The sequence below is a fragment of the Synchiropus splendidus genome, chromosome 3 (genome assembly GCF_027744825.2).
Source record: "Synchiropus splendidus isolate RoL2022-P1 chromosome 3, RoL_Sspl_1.0, whole genome shotgun sequence".
Taxonomy (NCBI): Eukaryota; Metazoa; Chordata; class Actinopteri; order Syngnathiformes; family Callionymidae; genus Synchiropus; species Synchiropus splendidus.
Window position 1 is genome coordinate 14368283 of NC_071336.1, and position 20227 is coordinate 14388509.

The window sequence follows — 20227 nt, forward strand, 5'->3', positions numbered from 1 at the left end:
ATATTTGTATTTTTTTACACTCATAGGCGATTTAATATACACATTCAACATTCAAACACATCTTCCCAAAGGAACCTGCATTGTTTTGTACAGATAAATGAAAACACTGTTGAACTGAATTAGGAGCATTAGTGTCTAAAATCTGAAGTGTGACAATTTGATTGAATAGGTTGTATGCGTTGAACATTCACAACTCAGCAGGGGAAAGATGTAAATAGCATGTTAGAATGTTTCTTGTACAGCAAATAAACTTTCACTTGCATTTGCATGTATGTACACACAGACATGAATATGGATATAAAAAAAATTAAAAAAACAACAACAAAAAGAACGACCACATAAAAAAACAAGTGCAGAATTTTTTTTTTTTCTCAAAATAGTTATTCTTTAGCATCTGGGTCTATTCAGCCACTCTGCTCCAAAGTCCAGGTTCCGTTCAGATGACCACAGGCCCACTCTAGGATCTGAGTGTCCTGAAAGGCTCATAGGGGGTCAGCAAGTCAAGAACCAGGCCAAAATAAAACCAGGACGGTTTCACTCATTAGAGGATCAAATGAAAGAGACGAATCAAATCGGGTGCAATGGTTTGAGGTATGAGGCGTCTTTAACAAGGAAAAGACCGGTACTTCTTTCAAGTGATAGGAAACATGAGTATACTGGTAATGCTATGGCATCTTCCTCTTTATTGTACAATCTGTTGTGCAATGTCGTGCTAGCTATCAAATCCCACATACTTCCTTATCTGGTGCCTCTTTTTTCCATCATCGCATTGTTACGTTTCCTGCCTCCCACCTTAGACGCAGTTCTCTGCAGCTTCCCTGTCGGGACGTCCCATCGAGCTGCATGCTCACACAACTGTTGCCAGTTCAGATTCTGCCAGCCCTCCGTATTTGCCACAATCTTTTTCCTTACCTCAGATCCAAGTCTCTGCATTGCACTAGCCACAAGAGCTTTTTCATACTTGGACATGGGCACCACTCCGAGCTCTCCGAGCTCAAACACAGCCTCATACGCCGCCTTGAAATCGCCGAGAAATTTACAAACCGGGAGATTTCCTTGTCTCATGTCAAGGCAATCTTGCATACTATTACAATGCTGCCAAGTCTCTTCAGCAAACTGGCAAACACTTCTGACCAACTCCTGATAGCCTTCATCAGCACCGTCTGATTTAAGCCTGTTTGATGTCTGAAGAAGGGCATCCTCGGATTTCTTCCAAAATATATCCCACTTTGAGCGATGTCCCTGAGTCGTGATCATATTCAACAACATTTTCATTTCACTGCCTGTTGGTCTGTACTCGAGGCACATAGTAGACCAGGTTTTAACAAACAACCATGGATTAACATCTGGGGGCAGAACTGTCTTAGAAATGTCTTGTAACTCATCTGCATTCCACTGTCTTTGAGGCTCATGGACCCCATCAACTGTTAACACTGGGGATGGATGATGCATCTTGAGATCATATACAATAAGACTCCGTTTGCCATCATCCTTCTTTTCTATCTCAGATGGTCTCAGTGGACCTGACTCAACTGCTTCAACAGATCTGTCACCTGTGGTTCCTTCTTCCAAAGATATGTCTGCTGTCTCACCAGATCCACAGTCTTCTGGTCTCTTGAAATTCAATGCAGTAACTGAAGTTGAAGTACTTGTGGCAACCATAGCACCTTCAGAAAAGAACATTGATGAAGCACAAACATGTTTTCAGAGAACATTGTGTCTCATAAGATCAACAGTCTCATGAATAAACCAGTCAGTGATAACAAAATGCACATTTATTGTGGGACGCTGTCATAATCTCTTTCATAACACTCACATTTACTGTTAGAACATCAAGATTCTTAACGCAGTAACAGAGAATGTTGATCTGTGAATCAAGGATTTTTCCCCAACTTGAATTTAACTTCTAAGGAGCATCCGTTGAGCACATTAATGTCGTGGCAGTGAAGTAAAAAAAAAAATTTTGTGACAATGGAACAGCACATCTTTGCTTATAAACTAGCGGGTTTTTCTTGAACAGCTTCCTACACCATCTTGGATTAACCACTTTGAGTGTGTCCCTCATGAGACCACAAAAGAATGATCTTCAAGGTCTATGCTTTTACAGGCTTAATAACAGACAAACCTCTTTGAGCTGTTCCTCCATCAGTGTTTGATGGACTTTCGCCTGACACGGACTGTAAAGAAGCACTTTGTCTTGTTGGTCTCTCTCCCCCTGCGGAAGTCGGCAAGTCTGCAGCAGCTGAAGGATGTTCATCAGGCCTAACATCCATTTCAAAGTTGCTCCTCAATTTCTCTGACGTGGTCCTGTAAAAACAAACATGTTACCACAAGGTAATTCACATAGGATTTATTTGGTTACATTTTCTTGTTCGCTTTCTTAATGACTCATTTCCAAATAACAGGTAATTTATTCAAAAGAACGTCAGAAACTGATACATCCTTCTCAGCCATTTTTATATGGCATCACTTTTGAAAGCTTTACGTGAGATATGACAACCTGAACAGTAGAAGAAAGACTAGACCTGACTCACTGCACACTAAGCAGACTCTGTCACCTCTACTGCTTCACCTGCATCACGTTGGTGCTGAACAAGTATTGGTTAAACAGTTGGGTAACTTGCTATGATCCTTAATTTTAGCAACTGCTAACATGCTGTTTGACTGTTAATAAAGTGCTAACTTAACTTCAGATATATGTGGCTCCAGCTAATCAAGCAAGGAGTCAAACACACAAAATCATACATTGATTTAGAATTCAATCAATAAATCAAATAAAGACGACTTACAAAGTTTCACTGGAAATAACCTCCTATTGAACAAGAAAAAAAAAAGTCTGGTTAAAAGTCTTGTAGGATAAAACAGTGTTTCATCTTGCATCTTACTGACATTTACTGTGTCAAAAACAACTTTAACTTCTTTATTTTAACAGGTGCATTGATGACATTACATAATCATGAGAGTCAACATTATGAACTGAACCAAGTGTCACTTCAGCTGAAGACAATGCGTTATACAGCTGTGAAAAGACCAGTGGTTTCACTTAAAATGTACAACATGACACTTCATTATCGCAATAGAATATTTCTCACAGTTAGTGCCCCTCAGTAACTTACCACTTACTATCAAAGGATCTAGGCTTTTCTGTGGTTACCTTTGCTCTTAAAGCAGAAGCTGCAGAAGAAGATTCTTTAGTGCCTGAAGCGGGCTTCATTTCTTCCATTTTAGCCAGCAAGACTGGAGCCAGAGTTTTGACAACAGCATTTAGGGTCGATTCACTGGAAATCAAATGACCTGCTGAAAGAAGAAAAGAAGTTATTTAGTCTGAGGCAATCGCAAACAAGATTGGAAATTAGGGTCTTCAGTGTGGAGAAAAGCCAAACCTGATTGTTCTAGCAGTTTCTTCAGCAGGCTTTCTACACTCTCGTCCTTGCTTCCAATCATGGGAGATGTTGTATCAGGGCTTCGCACTGACTCAGCACTACTGCTTGACAGCGATCGTCTCTCAAGACTTCTCCTCGGTGGAGATCGTTTATTAGGGCTTCGTCCGCGTGCAGATTCCCTCCGCCGTGGTGAGGACAACCTCTCCTGACCCCGCCTTGGAGATGAAGTTCCTTCCCTGCTCTGCCTTGATAGGGATCGACCCCTGGCCCGTGTGGGTGCCGAACGCTTTTCCCGGCTTCTACTCAGAGAAAACCGTCTGTCCCTGCTTCTTCTGGGTGAATAACGTCTTTCCCTGCTGCGCCTTGGAGAACATTGCCTGTCCACGTGTCTGTCCGGTGAGGATCTTCTTCTTTGATATGCAATTGGTTGGCAAAAGCAACTGTATGGACCAGCAAGTCTCCCATCCCATGCAGGGTATCTAGAAAAACAACAAGGATATTATGACAACAGTTGTTCCTTCAGGCACAATGTCTGGATAAATGGTGTGAAGTGAGGACCCTTGTACACCACAATGTCAATGGCTAAACTACCGTATACCAGAGATAATGTGTGGCTTTTGGTTACAGCCAAGTAAAGAAACACATACACACACACTTACTTTTGACAAAGAGTTTTGCAGGAAGCTGTGTGAATGCTGCTTTGCTGATGGTTAAACCACTCCTGATGATCAAAAACAACAATTTTGGCATGATTCCATACTACTGTGGTCGACAAACATCTTGTACTTTATATTTATTAGTCAAGAAACGTGTTGGAAATAATAAACTGAATCAACAGAATCCATCCTTTGTGTGTTTGTGTGCAGCACAGTCAGTGCATCATAGGCAACACATTTGCAGTGGAAACATCTTGTAAGGACCACAGTTCGGGACAGGCAAATGGAGACATGTTTGGGCACACTAGCTTCTCTTAGTCAAAGGATGCACTACGGCTATGGGAGCCATGAGATTTATGTTAATTCATAAAGCACAATGAGCTCAAACAGTCGGTATGTAACACAAAGGAGGGACACAAATGAGAAAACCTGTGGTAAAGCATTTTGTCACCAGAGTCATATGAATATCAATGCTTTTTCACATGACCAGGTATCCCCTAAAAATAAAAATGGGGCCTTTGTAAAGCTCCTTAACCTTTGTAAATATAATACAATTTACCCAACACTACCATCATCAAACTCCTCTACCCTTATTTCCCAATGTCCCTGAAATAGTCATCAAAATCAAAAGAGAGATTCTTTTCACAAACAAACAGTATACTCACCGACGCTGTAGCACATTGTTTGGTGCACAGAGAACATGTATGAGGGAAGACTCTGGGGAGAAAAGCCAAGTAATCTTGCATCATGGCTGTGGTGGGCAAACATTTTGTGTCTTCTTTTGCAGGCGACGTGTGCAGCTCACAAGTGCCAGACTGTGATGTAGGGGAGGGAGCTGACACACTCGACACAAACTGAGGTCGCAACACAGTGATGTGGCTTGGAACTTCAGCATCTGTCTTCAGTTGCAGCTCTTGTTTTTTTTGCAATTTCCGCTGGTGCTGTGGTGCTATCTCGAGCTTACCGTGTTGCGATTGTTTTTTTTGTTTCTGCTGAAGATGCGGGTCCGTCTCTTTCTGTGGCTGCTGTGTCTCCAGATGTTTTTGAAGCGATGGCTGCTGCAGTGGGTTCAGGGAATGTTGCTGCCCTTGCTGCCTCTCGACTGGCTCAGTCTTTAACTGAGAAGCCTGTCCTTTTACACGCAACTGCTCTCTCTCACCGCATTCTTTTTTACTATCACTGAGAACACCACCAAACTTCTTGGGTTTGGTGTTTGATGATAGAAAGGGTATTATAGGTGCCAGAGGATCATCTGATCCAGAAGAGGAAGATTTTGATTTCAGACATGTTAAATCTGAAACATTGTTCAGCAGCTTGTGACCATGACCTCTTTCAACGCTGGCCATCCAAGGTTTATGATCTCCTTCACTTATTCCAACATCAGTCTCACAATCCTCACCCGGGCCATCGTATTTGCATTGCTGTCCATAGTCAAACATTTTACTGGGTGGAGGAGAGGATGTTTCTTCATTATTCATGCCTTTGAGGCGAGGTGCACTCGAACCCTCTAAAGAAGATGTAGTTGAAGGAGCAGAAGAAAACTTGGACGGATATGTCACCATCATTCTCTTGTCTTTTTCTTCACGTATTTGCCGCATGACATTGGGCAAATTGGAAAGCTTCAATTGCTCTTTCGGAAAAAACTTGAGATGCACCATATCCTCCTTTTCAAGTCCAAAGTGCTGAAGAATTTTTTCAGCTGCTTGAGCAGTAAATTTAGGACGACTTGGCAAGTGGGAAGGTGCACAACATTCTACCTCTGGAGACTCATCTCTATACCAGGGTGCATTGAGATCTCTGTCACTGACTACATTAAATTTGGAACCCTGGACATTTACAGGCCGAAATGATTCTGATGACCAGTATTGTCTAATAAACTCATCTTCTGATGTATCACACTGGTGAGGCAATACACCACTGCTATTTGTGTTACTTGTCTCAGCATGTGAGGGAAGCAACTCGCTCCAGCGATCGCCTGTGTCCGTGGACTGGTACATTCCCGATCCTTGAGGTTTTAATTCCACTTTGTTCCATTCTTTGTTGACACACGCGTCAGACATAGTGGCATCCTTTTTAAATGCAGCTGGAAAATCTTCAAGCCCACAGTTCGCAAGATCCCCAGATTGAATAAATCCTCCAGAAACTCCAGGAGTAATAGGAATTCTCACTGAACGACTGGGTCCAAGTCCAATTTCTGCAAACTGTGGCTGAGACTGTCTTTCTGGAGGATTATCATCCTCCAGAGGGCTGTTTAAATGTTGAGACATAGTGTTCTAGTCTTAACAGATTAAGTAAGTATTCAAAGTAGGACTTGGAGATAGCAGCAGGCAAGACGGGGCAATTTGAGGCGCAAAATAACTATCATACATTCTATTCAAGCCATCTTCAGATGGGCGTCTTGGCTTTCAAACGACACTCTGTAGGAGGATAAACAAAGACATAATAAACTAAGACACAAAAATGCAACCAACCTACTGTCATTGCAAAAGAATAAGTGCCGTATTAACGCCAAAATGAGGACGAATGAGAGGTGACAAAAAAGCATTTTCCAGATAACACTGCCTTGTACAATTCGAACGTCCAACTTTTATGGTCCCCGTCCACTATTAGCAGGCAACAAGAGTGCATTACGTCGATACAAAATGTGCGTGACATAATTGTGGAGCTTCGCATAGGGTTTCTGATTTGAGCAGCAGGACCCTCACCTCAATTATAAGTTTATCGCGGCTTTTTCCTGTCGCGACATCAAGGTACTCTTCGGGACCAGTCGAACTCTTCTTCGCGACGCTATTTGTGACCAACATATAACAGCGCCATCGTGCGGCGCGGTGCTGCTGGTACAATCAAGAAAACCACGGTGCATAAAAACGATCATCGTTGGACGCCATGGACGCAAGTCCGGGTTCGCTCCTGGCGGCACATCAGCAATTCAGGACAAACGTGAAGTAACAAGGAAAGCACGCCTTTGTTGTTTTATTTTATTTTATTTTATTTTATTCCAAAACACTTTCCTAGTTGGTGGGATCCCCACTGACCATGGCAATACATTTGATTCTGATTCAAGCCACCCCAACATTAATTTAAACACTATTCTGGCACAAGTGCCAGCAGTGGCCCTATCCCCCAATGTTGAGGAATGTTTAACATAAAAAATTAATGATCCAGATCACAACCAAAATTTGTTTCCATTTCACAAATTTCCTGAAAATTTTATCAATAACATTGAGTCAAAAACATAGTAACTCAGTAACATCATTTAAAAAGGTTCTTGCCATTTGACTGTTGTTAATATAGTGCTAACTTAACTTCAGATACTTATCAGATATGTGACTCCAGCTAATAAAGATGACTTACAAAGTTTTGTTGGAAATAACCCCCAAAGTGAACATAAAAAAAAGTCTGGTTAAAAGTCTTGCAGGATAAAACAGTGAGTGTTGTGAAGCTTCTCATCTTGCAGCTCACTGACGTCCACTGTGTCAAAACAAACAACTGCCTACATATCACAATTGTCTCTTTAGGCCAGTTTCAGGGAATGGCTCATATGGAAGAACCAAGCCCATTCGACGAACTGACTGCTTGTCTTCCACGGTGCAGAACAAGGTTCTTTAACCTTTAAAAAGGTTCTTGGTTCAAATAGTACTAAACAACACAATCAAACACAGAACCTTGAAAAAACTAAGCTTCATTGAAAGTCAATTTCTGAACTGTTTTGACAGGAAAGCAGGACACATTATCATTTTTATTTTGACATTTTGGGGAGAGAAAGAATATATTCAGCCAACCTTACAGAAGCAACACACTAATGAACAGTCTGAAAAACAACAGCCTCAAAATTCTTGAAATAAAACCAAGGTGAAGTAACACAACAACAGGGTTTTGAGGAGAACAGTACAGCTATTTACCACTGTTCGGCAAAAATAAATTCAATAATCAACATGGCTGAACACAATTCTAATGCAGTACTGGACCGCATAAGTTCATAACGAAAACAGCTGTGACTTGAGAAAGAGTGGCTGACGTTGTAGAGCAGATTCAATAACAAAGACAAATGTGTTGCACTGTGTGAGAAGACTGCACCGCAGTTAGACATCCCTCAGAAATAAAGGCCATCAGCGGGTGGATGGACAAGCGAGACGGTCCTCTTCTTCATTCATGTGTTGGAGCTTCAGGTAGTAATTCTGTGGGGACATGAAAAGAAGCATGAAGAATGTCAGAAGAGAGAGAGAGAAAGGGGTTTCACATGAGTCAAATCTGCTCCCTCAGGTAACAAACAAATATAAATAATAAATAAATGCACATTTGATGGTGTGAATATATACACATACTGTCAGTTTTAAAAGCCAGTGAACATATCAAAATGAGATTAATAGTTACAGGTTGTATATCTGTTCTGTTATCTTGTAAATATTTATTGTGGTACCTTGAGATTAGCATGATGCATCTGGCTGCAGCAGTGTTCCTCCACTGTGCTTTTGCTCAGGACAAACACAGAGCAAAGACTGCAAGAGAAACCTGACCGGAGGTGGATGAACTCTTGACCTGAAAATATGAAGAACAGTGTTAGCAGCTGAAATTATAAATCATCTGTTATACTAAGGAGGACTGAATACCAAGTGGGTTGTTTGGTGTAAATGCAGGAAGTCTGAAGGCTGCAGTGTCACAAGGAGGTGGAGGACAAGACCTCTTTGCTTGAGGTCCAGCCATCTCAGATTTTCGCTTTTCGAACACTACAAATACAAACAAATAATAAAAACAACCATCACATGTGACACAAGGACTAGCGAAAATAATAGCAATTGGAAAACACATTCAATATTTATATTAAAAATAAGGTAGAAAAGAAAGGAAAATGACTGATATCATAATAATAATCACATTTTTTTACATAATTAAAGTGACACCAGGTGCTATGCTCTAGATAGAGCTGTAGTAATTCAGACAAGACATGGTGCTGTCTGACACCACACAGGAGCAACAAGCGTCACACTTGAAGAAACAGTAGTGATCAGTGGGATTTTCACTTACACACAGGGCTTCTTTTCATGACACGAGTCCGAGCACTTCCTGAGATTTCAATGCCGCCGTCGTGGGCTGGGTCCTTGTCCCCCTCATCTATCAACAGAAGTAGCTCCTTATGTTCTACATTTACTGACTCCTCTTTGGTATCAGGAGCAGAGATGCTTGAAGCATTTGAGTCCCAGTTACTGCTACTTTGCCTCATTGTTGTAACAGATGTCTCGCCAGCCACTGAATCAATCATCTGATACTCCACCTCCTCTCCCTGTAAAACAACAGAACTCTCACCCACATGTACAAAACTCATACACTCATACAAAATAAATTTCAATTTTATAGATTTGACCGAATGAAAATTATATTTTAACAGAAAAAGAGCCTCTGCACTCTTAAACCATAAAATACATTAAATCATTGTTACTTTTTTATGAGCAAGATGGATTTTTTCTTTTGAAAGAATCAACAAAATCATTGAAACTTAACAACAGAACCTGTGAATTTACATCAATGTCTAACTCCAACTCTTGTACTTCAAGGATGGGAGACTCTGCAGCTCCTGCTGGTGTGTTCACAGGAGCCATAACATCAGCGCGAGCAGGTTCCACTTCATGAGCTTCACTCCGGAGCCCTTTCATTCGTTTTGCCATGTCCTGACAGCTGAAATGTGATCACAGAAAAACCCGGTTAGTAATCTGCACATGAATCATAAGAGACTCGATCCCGCCTGCTGCACCTCATCCCAGAAAGCTCTGCGGGGGGTGAGCTTCTCGCCTCACCTTGCAAACTAGGTGTACAGCACGACTTCACACAAACATGACAGATGCGGAGCAGTGAAGGGTCTGATCGCTGTTAGGGTGGATGACGTCACACAAAATCAACTACACAAATTCCCAGAACACTTACGTGCGGAGCAGCAGGAGATTGGTGCTGGGGAGAAGCACAGGACTCACTATGTGTGGGAGTTTGATAACTCACGTGTTTTCGCCTTTATTAGACTGACAAACATCTGATTTTATTGACAGACAGATTTACTTAAATGAATAGTGTTGGGCTCTAACTGTTTTCACTGCCATGATCCTGCAGCTGCACAGCTGTCTGCATGAGGATTGGCACATGCCTTCCTCTGAATGGCTATTTCATTTGGCCACGAAAGCGTCATCTCACGTTGAGTGCGGGATAAAGATGTGAGGTAAATAGCTGAGACGTCATCTCACCCACAGCTGAGCAACCGAGGTAAGTGGTTGAGCAGAGGCAAATATTTTAAGACAAGTTCATCAGTAAAGTAACTCGATTTGAAATTGGTTAAGATCAGGGCTTGAAGAGGCAAGAAAGGTAGTACAGTACTTTCCCCTTTTCTCCAAGGATTGACAAATTTGTGTGAGGGATGCAGCATCAGTTCAGAATTGCAAAGCAGCAATATTGATGAAACATTTAAGGAGACCAAAGCAATTGAAGCGACACAATATAGAGTGATTTCGTGTTTAACTGGATTCATCACAACAGAGAAAACTTTCAATTTACATTTATGCTGATTTATCACGGACCCATAATATGTTTATTTGGGGGACTTGATAATAGACAGTGAGGTCTGTGACTGTGAGTGACAATGCAGACTATCTTGTCTCTCCATTGAATTAAATGGACTGCATGACGAACAACGATGAATCATTCACGGAATACATGACACCAGTTTAGGTCACAACAACGCAGACCAAAAAAAACTTTAATCGTCTTGATCATTTTGATGATCCAAGTCTGAAGACCATGACTTTCACTGGCACTGAATGGGTGAGTTGTACATTCATTCTATTTCATAGTGGTGTCACGCGTGGTGTTTGGGGCAAGTCTGGGGTAAGAACTGCAGCCACGCATATTGTAAGTCTCACCTCTAAAATTCCAGTGGAGACCAAACCACTACTCACCTTTCAAAGTTGGTAATCGGCCACCTGGAACCAAACACAAAAATACAGTAGTTACATTTACAACATCAAACAGTTTCTGAATAAATGATAACTATTCTGCATTAGTGTTTTCAATTAAAGACGGAAACCAACATTGCATATTTTGGTGGGAAAGACATTGTCCGGTAATTTTCAACAAGTTGAATGGCGTCATCAGAGTTCACCATCTCAATGCATATCTATAGAAAAAACAGGAGTCCGTTAGATTGTAAACATCATCAATGAAAGCTTGCTTTTTTTTTTTTTTTTTTTTTTATACCCGGTTGCCAAGCGGTAAGAAGCTGGCAAAGGGCCTCACTGATGTCACTTTATCCACCACTTCATGGATGTCTTTTTCCTTGAAGACAATATCAACATCGACGCTCACCACAAGCAAACGCTCAGACAGAGAGTGAGGGTCATGAACGGGCTAGAAAGACAAAAAAATCTATCATGACGAGAAGATGATTTATGTTCATGAAACTGAAGAAGAAGTACTTACAGTGTTGCTGAGCGCCATCAGAGACTGGTACATTGTGTCCTGTGTGGTGGATGCAGGTTCAAATGATTAGACAGGTGTGTAGAGAGAGACACGCGTTGACTTTGGCATGTAATATATGCAGCTCTAGATCCTGCACAGATTATAGCACACTGTTGCTACCGAGTGAGCTGAGCGTGAGGGAGCGCGCAACAAAGAGCGTGAAGAACTCAAATGTCTTCTCACAGCGACGTTTTGACTCAAATTATCAGGACAGTGTGCTGGCACAATGGCTTGATGAAAAGAGAACAATTCAAACCCAATTCCCACTAGCTGCATCTCACCACTTAACAGCAAAAACAGTTATTATGGAAAAAAATATATATGCTAACAGGTAGGTCAATAGAGGTCAGGAGAGGGCAGTATAGAAAAGCTCTTCTGCGTTCTGTGATTTCATCCAGGGATGCTTGTCACGTTTCACAAATCCACATTCAGAATAATGAGTCAACTCAACGAAGATTGTGTGTGGGTGGGTTGAAGCTGCTTGGTGGAGGGTTGCGCTCTCTGAGTACTTTTCTAGTTCATAGATTGGTATCTTAGTAAATTGGATTATATTAAACCCAGGAATGGTCATCAAAAGTTCACGGTAAACAACACCACTTATTACTGATTATCAAATGCAAAAAAGCAAAGATTGAGTATACAATAATTTAGTATATATAATGTGTGTTCCCCCAAACTCCTTTTCACATCTTCTGATGTTTATTACCACATTTCTTCTCTGGATAATGATGTCACAATTTTAATTTAAAAAATTTAAAAACAAAAATGATGCCACAAATTTGTTTTATTACCTCATCAAACTGTGGACACATGGACTGTGTCACAAGGTGAAGGCAAAATTTTGGATTTTGAATGAAGTCCCTGAGACAGCTGGAGCAGGACTCCCAATCCTCAAAGTGAACAAAGGCCTACAGTGGAGGAGAGAATAAAGGAAATCATAAAACCAAACCAAAAATGAGGATACAGCGTTGACTACATTAAAGGACAGGGTGGGTTTCTTTTACCCGTCTCTGTAGTGGAAGAACGATGATGCAGTAGTTGTCAAACTGAGGTGTCACCTTTGTAAGATGGAACTGAACCACCTTTTTAATGGCACAGTGGGCGTTACATTCTTGTGGCAGATTGGTGAACATGACAGTCCTGAATTTGCCACAATCACCCCTGGAAACCACAGCCTATAAGAGACGTGAAATTTTATTGGTGGAGATACAACTCATAAGATGCCATTTTTTTGTCTGGCTGAATTAACAAATATGGAGTTCCATTGTGAAAAACGCGGAAGTCAAAATGTTTTGGAAACTGAAGTCTAACTATATCAGGGTGTTGTAAGAGTGGCACTCACCTCAATATCAGCCATGCTTCTGACTGTCTTATGCTCTAGAGGACATTCATTTAAAAAATATCAATAATAAATCAAATCAAAAGTTTTTCAGACCAACAAAAGGTATGTTTATTATTTAAGGTAAGGACTATGTCAATATCCATTACCTGGTATAACAAAAGAAGACGTCACAGTGGGGAACAGGAAAGGGTGCATGGGAATTGTGACCCAAAATGGTGAATCGCTGCACTCCATCACACCTGCATTGAATCAATGAGTATCAGGACCATTCACAGAAAATGTTTACAGAGAGGCTTTAGCTGTTGATTATGGAAAGTAATAGCACAAATAGGTATAAATATTTATCATTGAATAGTGGCTCATGCAAATCACACTCACCACAGCTTGTAAATCCAAGTCTGTAGATTGCTTTTCCCACTTGCAGATTTCTCTGGCTCAGTTGTAACCCAAACTGATCTGCATCCTCAAGTGTTGAAAACTCTATGAAAAGCTTCCAACAGAGACCAAGATTAATAGAGTTAACAGAGAAAACCACACAGTGAGGAATCGAAGCAAAAGACAACCGGCTGACTACTTGATAGAATATTTGAATCCAACATATCAGATATGTGCTATTTGTTCAGAAGGACCAATGAACGCTCCATCAGGAGTATTACTACAATATAGTAATAACTATAACCCTTGCATCAGCTACTTTGAATGGCATTCGACTGACGTCTTGCTGACTTGCGACCGGTTGGTCGGAACGGATCCCAGTCGTAAGTAAAATTGATTCAAAGAAAGTGTCTCAGGTGGGCAGTACAGTTAGATGGTATCACAGATATTCGTACAACCAGTGTCATTTCCCGTAACTAGTAACTCGTATTCATAGAATGGCCATGAAACACATACCGCTTTATGGTGGCCAGCAGTTTTTGAATGTCAGTTTGACAATTTTGTAAAAAATTATCTTTGTACTGCAGTGACTTGTGACTATCACCCATGTACATGAAAAAGATACTGAGGAACGCTGTTCAAATAATGGTCTATGTGTCTCCACTGAAGGACCAGCTGCGTAACGCCCCACCCACCATGGCATCAGTAAGAGTCAGTGGAGCCTGTACCTTGCCATGGAGTGGCATGAAGTATTGGACAGCCTGTCTGTTCCTGAAGGTGTTTTTGAGTTCAGCGACTTCCTCTTCTGTAATGGTTTTAAAGAAGACCGTTTTTCCGCCATTGATTGCTGCAGCCTACACAATCACAACATTCAATGGAAAAAGAATGGTGACCCATGTTATGAGAACAAAATAATTCAGTTTATTGAAGTAAGGTCATTGACATACCTTGTCAATGATCTCCATCATCCCTCTGAAAAACATCAGCTGCAAGAAGGGGTGTAAACAATATGAACAAATGCATACGTACACATATCCAGAAGAGAATTTACAAGCTAAATTCCATTAATAATTTCATGTAATATGTTGACGGGGAAGCGGACATGGAAACAGGCCCTTTGTAAAAGGACCTGGCAGTTCACCTCAATGGAAACACTAGGAGTGCTCTTCGGCATGAATGTCACGTGCAAACAGTGAAGTATGGTGGAAGTAGCAATACTCATTAGGATAGAGGGAGTGAACAAAACGAACTACAGAAAATGGCTGTGCACCAATGCTTCACACTGATTCTGATGGGCCTTGACAGCAAAGAGGAGTGGAAGAAACTCTCCAAGACACATGGACTCTTCTTCAAATAGAATAGAGGCAGTAATTCCTCGCACCATGCATCAACAAAAATGAAGCACAGTTTTTTTACTTTGTTTTTAAAATGCATGTTGACATAATGGGTTGTGAGTATAATCCTAAGGACATAACATCCTAAAATGAGTAGAAAAGACAAAAGTGTTTGTAAAAATGTACACATACAGTCATCTTAAAAAGCTTCTCTTACCGGTGAACTTCCGAGGTTTTCTTTCAAGACTCTCATGGGAAAGGTCTTTCCTTGATAAGCTTTCATGTCAGAACACTGCAGAATGTCACGAGCAAACTTCCCAGGTGGCAAAGCCACAATGGCCTGAAAGGCAGCAAAGGGAAAATAAACCTGTAGCAATCTGTCAGAGACTGTCACTTGGGCACTTACCACGCCAACTTCCATGATGTAATAGAACTCAAGGAGCCATTCTGGTGGCAAGTATGCCTGAAGCGTACTGTGCAAGTAACTCATGAGTTCATCGTCCGGTTTACATCGAGGAAGTTGGTCAATGAGAAGATTGCTCACACCAAGTTTAAGAAACTGCAGAGAATATATTATAGTTATTATAATTAATACATGAGTATATCAAAGGTTGAGGCTCAAATACATGATTCAGGGTCTTTGTCTTCTTCCTTTTTAGACACAGGGGACCTAAAAAAAAAAAAAGGAAGAAATTATTTTTATTTCAGAATCGGCTTTATAGCCATGGTCAGCGAGGATCCCACCAACTAGGAAAGTGCTCTGTTGTTGTAGCTTCTGTTGAAGTTAGGAGGTCAAGTCCCAAAACTCTGACTGCATATCTATTATTCAGTGAATGATATTAAGATTTTATGATAATGGGGCCCTGTTATGCTTATCCATGTTTTCAAAGTTATCCACAATGTTAGCTAGCTGAAGCACCACCTTGACATGTACTCATGAGCGAGAACACAGTGTTTATCCATTTTCCAGTCATTTAGTTTCCAAAATAACAGATATGGCACCAAGACAAATGTCACTAAGTTACAATCAGAACTGAAGTCACCAAACCTGTTTTTAACCCTGGCTATAATTTCTAACCAGAGGTGGTTGGAACTCTTGCGTATAATGTAAGCATGACACAAAATGTGTACAATTGAGATATGTACCAAGTTTTTGTCCAAACTGCTTTATCTTGGTCATCTGCCATACAGTCTGCAATTCTGATGAGACTGCCTCTTCTGTGTTCTCCATCTTCTTCTTCTTCTTCTTCTTCTTCTTGGTCATGTTCTCCTCTGTCTTCTTCTTCTCCATCAAGATCTTCTCTGTTGCCTCACTCACCATTGTGTTATTCTGTGTTGTCTTATTCTCAGTTGTCTTACACTCTGCCGTCTGTTTCAGTTTTGGTCTTTCAATGTTTGAGGCCGTTCTCACCACAGGAAAAGTGGTGTACCGATTTACTGGACGCACAAAGGCCCAGGGAGCAGATTGTTGATGCCAGGCACGAAAGTGTCTTGGTTTTGGGAAAGGGGGGGGAAGTCGAGGAAATCGTCTCGGTGCTGGAAACCAGGTTGGCCGCATCATGCTGTGAGATGCTGCCAAAGGTACTTGAGGTCTGGCAGTGTGGCCAGGATATTCTCTTGAATGTGTTGCAGCTTCTGATCTAATGGATATCTGCACTGGAATATTTGAACTTGAGCTGAAAACTTTTTGGGTGATCTGCTCCGGCCCCAACAGACTTTTGTCTTCTCGAAGACCACTCAGAGAAGATTTAGAATCTACAGTCCACTCACAGAAAGACGACACAACCTCTTCCGCATCTTCTGTTTTCTCCACCTTAATGCGCAGCTCAGGATCGTGAGCGCTTTCAACAGCGTCCATTATAGTTTGCGCTTCTTCTTCAAGTTTTATCTTAACTTCAGTCTGGTGGGCCTCACCCAGGCCAACCCATTTACCCTCTAGTCCATCATCAACAACGTCTTTACGAGTAAGTGCTATCAGACCTTCCAAAGAACTTTTGTCATCCTTTTCTATTTGGCTCCCTATGTTCGATAAATTGACACAGTGAAGTTGCTCTTGAGGGCACGTTATACGAGGCTCCCTCGACTGAATCAATCCTCCAGAAACACCAAAAGTCACTGACAGTCCCATAGAACGACCGTGATTGGAACCAGGTCCCAACAGCTGATGGGACTGGCTCGTGGGCTGACAATAAGGTTCTCTGTTTGGGTTCAACCAGACATAGGGGTTCTTAGAAGATTGTGACATGGCTTTCCCTGCCTGCTACAGCTCAAAATGATGCACTGACAAAGTGGTGAAGGGGACTGGAGGACACAGTTGGACAGGTCAAACTTGAACTGGAAACAGATCTAGAGTGTCCCTGCAATGAGGGAGCTTCTTGGGTTCCAAATGAAAGTCAGCTGCAAGATAAAGAAGAATGATTAAGGATTAAGACTGTATTAATGGCTTCAAAGAGCACACATTTGAACATATCCGTTAGTGAGGGAGCTCAGTCATATGGGTGGTTGTGCGACAAGAGGGTCTGGATTAGAGGTTGACTGATATCGGCCGTTTTTGGGCCCTTTTTCACTTTTTGGTCCACAATGCTATCGGCCACTATTATAATGGTCGCTCCCTATTTTTGTCAAATTGGGCCCCTTGTGTTAAAAATATAGCCTGCTGCTCATTACTGCCTTTGGCAAAGTACAACTCTTTTGCTCCGATGCCCCGATGCCAATTTCAGTGTGACCGGTGAATGGCGATCACTACCTGTCACTGTCGATCACAACAACCCATCACGTGTGACAGCTGGTGCTGGGTGTGACGTGTCCACTCCTCCCTACTCGCTGCTCGCTCAGCAGCAGCATGTCTGCTGTGATTCAAAGCTCCAGCACTTGATGGAGCACAGAGTTTTTCGGCCTCCTGAAAGTGAGACTCAGCAGACCTCAGCAGCAAGCTGTTAGCGCAGCTGATGCTTAGCAACACCCGCCTGTCTAAGCGTGACATTTGGAATGCTAAGCTAATTGCCCAAGAAATAATCATTAAATTCACCGAGCTAGATGAGCAACCTTTTTCATGTGTCGTTTATGCAGAGATGGAAAAGACTGGATCTGTCGCTGTTTTAGAGTCGGGTGCAGCGTTCGTCAGCCACCTGAATCTGAAACGTTGTCCGCAGTGGAAACTTTCATAAATGCAGTCCTCTCTGTCTCGGAGTCCGGCTACAAGCGGCCAGTATGTTAATATTTGACGGACATAGCAAAGTCTCTAAAGACTCACCAAACTGCAACATCTTATATCAATTAAATTTTTTTTTCAGTACACATAATAGTTGATGCATTCTGCAAGGTTTCATTTTTCTACTTTTTTAACTGGTGGTGATCGGCAGCAAAAACCCTGATCGGAGCATCCTTATTGTTAATTCATGTTTCCATCAATGATAGAATCATTTCTACTTCACCCTGAAACTGTTGGCTAGGCCACTGACTGCATCACTGCTTTGTTCGTAAGGGTTATTGAGCCGTTTTGGCAAGTTAGTTAGATTTTTCTAATCAAGTTAGTAGTGCCTATTTTTCTCAAGGAAGATTTGTAAAGAAATTAATAACTCCACAATGTAATTTTCTTAATACCAAACAAATCTAATTGACAAATATCAGCCTAGAATATTTACCTAATATGGGTTACTGGCTTTCCTAAGCTACCCAACATCAATATCAGCATCAGCTCGAAAAAAAAAAAGCAAATTGGTCGACCCCCAGTCTGGTCATGGCAACTAGAACTTGAAGAAATTTGTCTAAGAAATCATTCCATCTTCTGTCCAGAAGGCTTTCTCAGTTTCAATAAGCCAGGATGGAGTTGAAATAGGCACACTGTCGGGGTGTGAATAACACCAGGCCATTGTGTTTGAGTGCTCCAGCTGACCACAGCCAGAGCAGTAGAGAAGGAGGTGGTCCAGTGTCATCAGGACACTGTCCAGGTGTGGTGAAACATAAGGGGCAGATGATTTCTTCAGATGTTAATCTGCCTGACAAGGGAGATTAGGTCAGCATTTTAAGACGCTGAAAGGTGATGTCTCAGGGGAATTCAGGACTTAAGACTGCTGGGCATGAGGTGAAACACCTTTTAACACAAATGCAGGAAATGTTATTTATTCTCTTGATGTATACATTTGATCTGTTTTGAACTGTTAGAAAAAAGGAAATAACTGCTGGAGTCATAAATTCAAAGTAACAAACGGTTTCTTTAGAAAGTAAGAGACTCAGGCCTTGTTTCAGGCAGTGAGTTCTATACTGAGAACTTAGAGGTCAACCATCACAGACACAATAGCAAACATTGGGAGAAAAGGCTTATTTAGTCCTAGAGGACACAAATGAGTTGCGGAAGAAAGGTACGTCACATTGAGGTGAATTCACAACCAAAGGCAGCTTCGCCCAACACTGAATCAGGGTAATAGGACAATCTGTTAGGGGTAGCTCTTAAGGTAGGGGAAAGTAAAAAAAAAAAAAAAGAAAATGAAATAGTGGTGTGCTTCTGGGACCCCAGTAAACTATTACTATCAGCATCTCTTCCAAGAAAAGTTGGGCAGTGATACTTTAATGTTTACTGACTTCATGTCACTGGAAAGGCTCAAAGCAAAAACTCGAGTGATAAACTACATTTCACTTAACACTGTCGTTTAGTGAGCACACTACAATCGGCTGAATTGACTGTTATTTTAGTGATTCTAATCTAAAGCATCACCCATATGTGGTTCAAGCCTCGCTCATCATAAATGATGGCACAGTAGACATCAATTCCAAAAACATCTGGTGACACACATTCACCGCCCCAGACCACTGGATGGAACCTTCAAGGTTGAAACTAGATTGTCACAAGAGATACACTCCCTGCTCAGGCTTTCTTGAGAGAAGCAAAATGAGAAAAAGGCATGTGACAAGAGCAATGACGAACAATATAGATTGCTGATACAGCATGTTTCTTAGCACTATTAACCACCAAACATTTGATTTAACCACAATACATTTAAATATAAACCCATACAATTGAAAATAAAAAGACGCTAACAGTTTTAGAGAACTAAGGAAGGGGCGTTTCTGGTACATAAACTAGTGGCTTCCTATATTTCGGGAAATGAAACTCAAGAATTACGTAAAACAGATTCACACAAGAAACGAACGGCGTTATCCTGAAGCTCAACGTTTGATTTCTAACATTAGTTGTGTTGAACATACCTCATGTCGCAGTTAGAGCTCGAGCCAAACTTTTCAGGAGCAACGCAAAACATCTTCCTCGTCCTCAAGATGTACAAGTGTAGTGAAGCTGTACTGCAGCGCCACCCTGCGGCCGTTAGTGTAGATACGCCCAATTAACAAGACGCAAATATTAAAATAATATACTCCAACCAAAATGTAGATTTAACATTGATGGCAGGCAATGTTTTCTAAAAACCTCCATATCAGCCGAACAAATAAATCGTCGTATTCAGAATGAATATGATTATTAACATGGCAAGTTTCGTTTAATCATTTTATTCATTCAAACTCAATAGATTTCACGTGTGAATGGTTTGAGGTGAAGTAAAACCTAACAATAAATGACATTTATCTCATGAAAAAGAGGTCAAAGATTTTAGAAGACACAAAACTTTTAGTTCACTAATTCATGAA

At 41.2% G+C, this 20227-nt stretch overlaps 2 protein-coding genes across 4 annotated transcripts; both read right to left on the minus strand.

The window, feature by feature from the left end:
- Positions 1–35: 35 nt before the first annotated feature.
- On the minus strand, positions 36–6826 carry LOC128756374 (zinc finger protein 638-like). The gene is made up of 8 exons (XM_053860841.1): positions 6745–6826; positions 4705–6456; positions 4043–4104; positions 3384–3862; positions 3155–3297; positions 2790–2812; positions 2126–2307; positions 36–1667 (listed from the first exon to the last, which is right to left on the minus strand). Exons 2-8 carry the CDS (start codon positions 6304–6306, stop codon positions 739–741), a joined length of 3420 nt encoding a protein of 1139 aa, XP_053716816.1. The 5' UTR covers positions 6307–6456; positions 6745–6826; the 3' UTR covers positions 36–738.
- A 232-nt stretch (positions 6827–7058) lies between these two features.
- Positions 7059–19862, minus strand: LOC128756375 (uncharacterized). 3 transcript variants are annotated; one of them, XM_053860846.1, is made up of 21 exons: positions 19793–19862; positions 15734–16984; positions 15214–15257; positions 14994–15146; positions 14805–14927; positions 14201–14239; positions 13982–14107; positions 13257–13368; positions 13025–13117; positions 12879–12913; positions 12541–12711; positions 12328–12444; positions 11498–11536; positions 11276–11425; positions 11110–11195; positions 10978–11001; positions 9547–9712; positions 9065–9320; positions 8650–8766; positions 8460–8578; positions 7060–8217 (listed from the first exon to the last, which is right to left on the minus strand). In XM_053860846.1, exons 2-21 carry the CDS (start codon positions 16830–16832, stop codon positions 8149–8151), a joined length of 3138 nt encoding a protein of 1045 aa, XP_053716821.1. In that variant the 5' UTR covers positions 16833–16984; positions 19793–19862; the 3' UTR covers positions 7060–8148. The 3 variants fall into 3 exon arrangements, with proteins under 3 accessions (XP_053716817.1, XP_053716821.1, XP_053716818.1); XM_053860842.1 differs by having other exon boundaries at positions 7059–8217; positions 14805–15146; XM_053860843.1 differs by having other exon boundaries at positions 7061–8217; positions 9559–9712; positions 14805–15146.
- Positions 19863–20227: the final 365 nt, after the last annotated feature.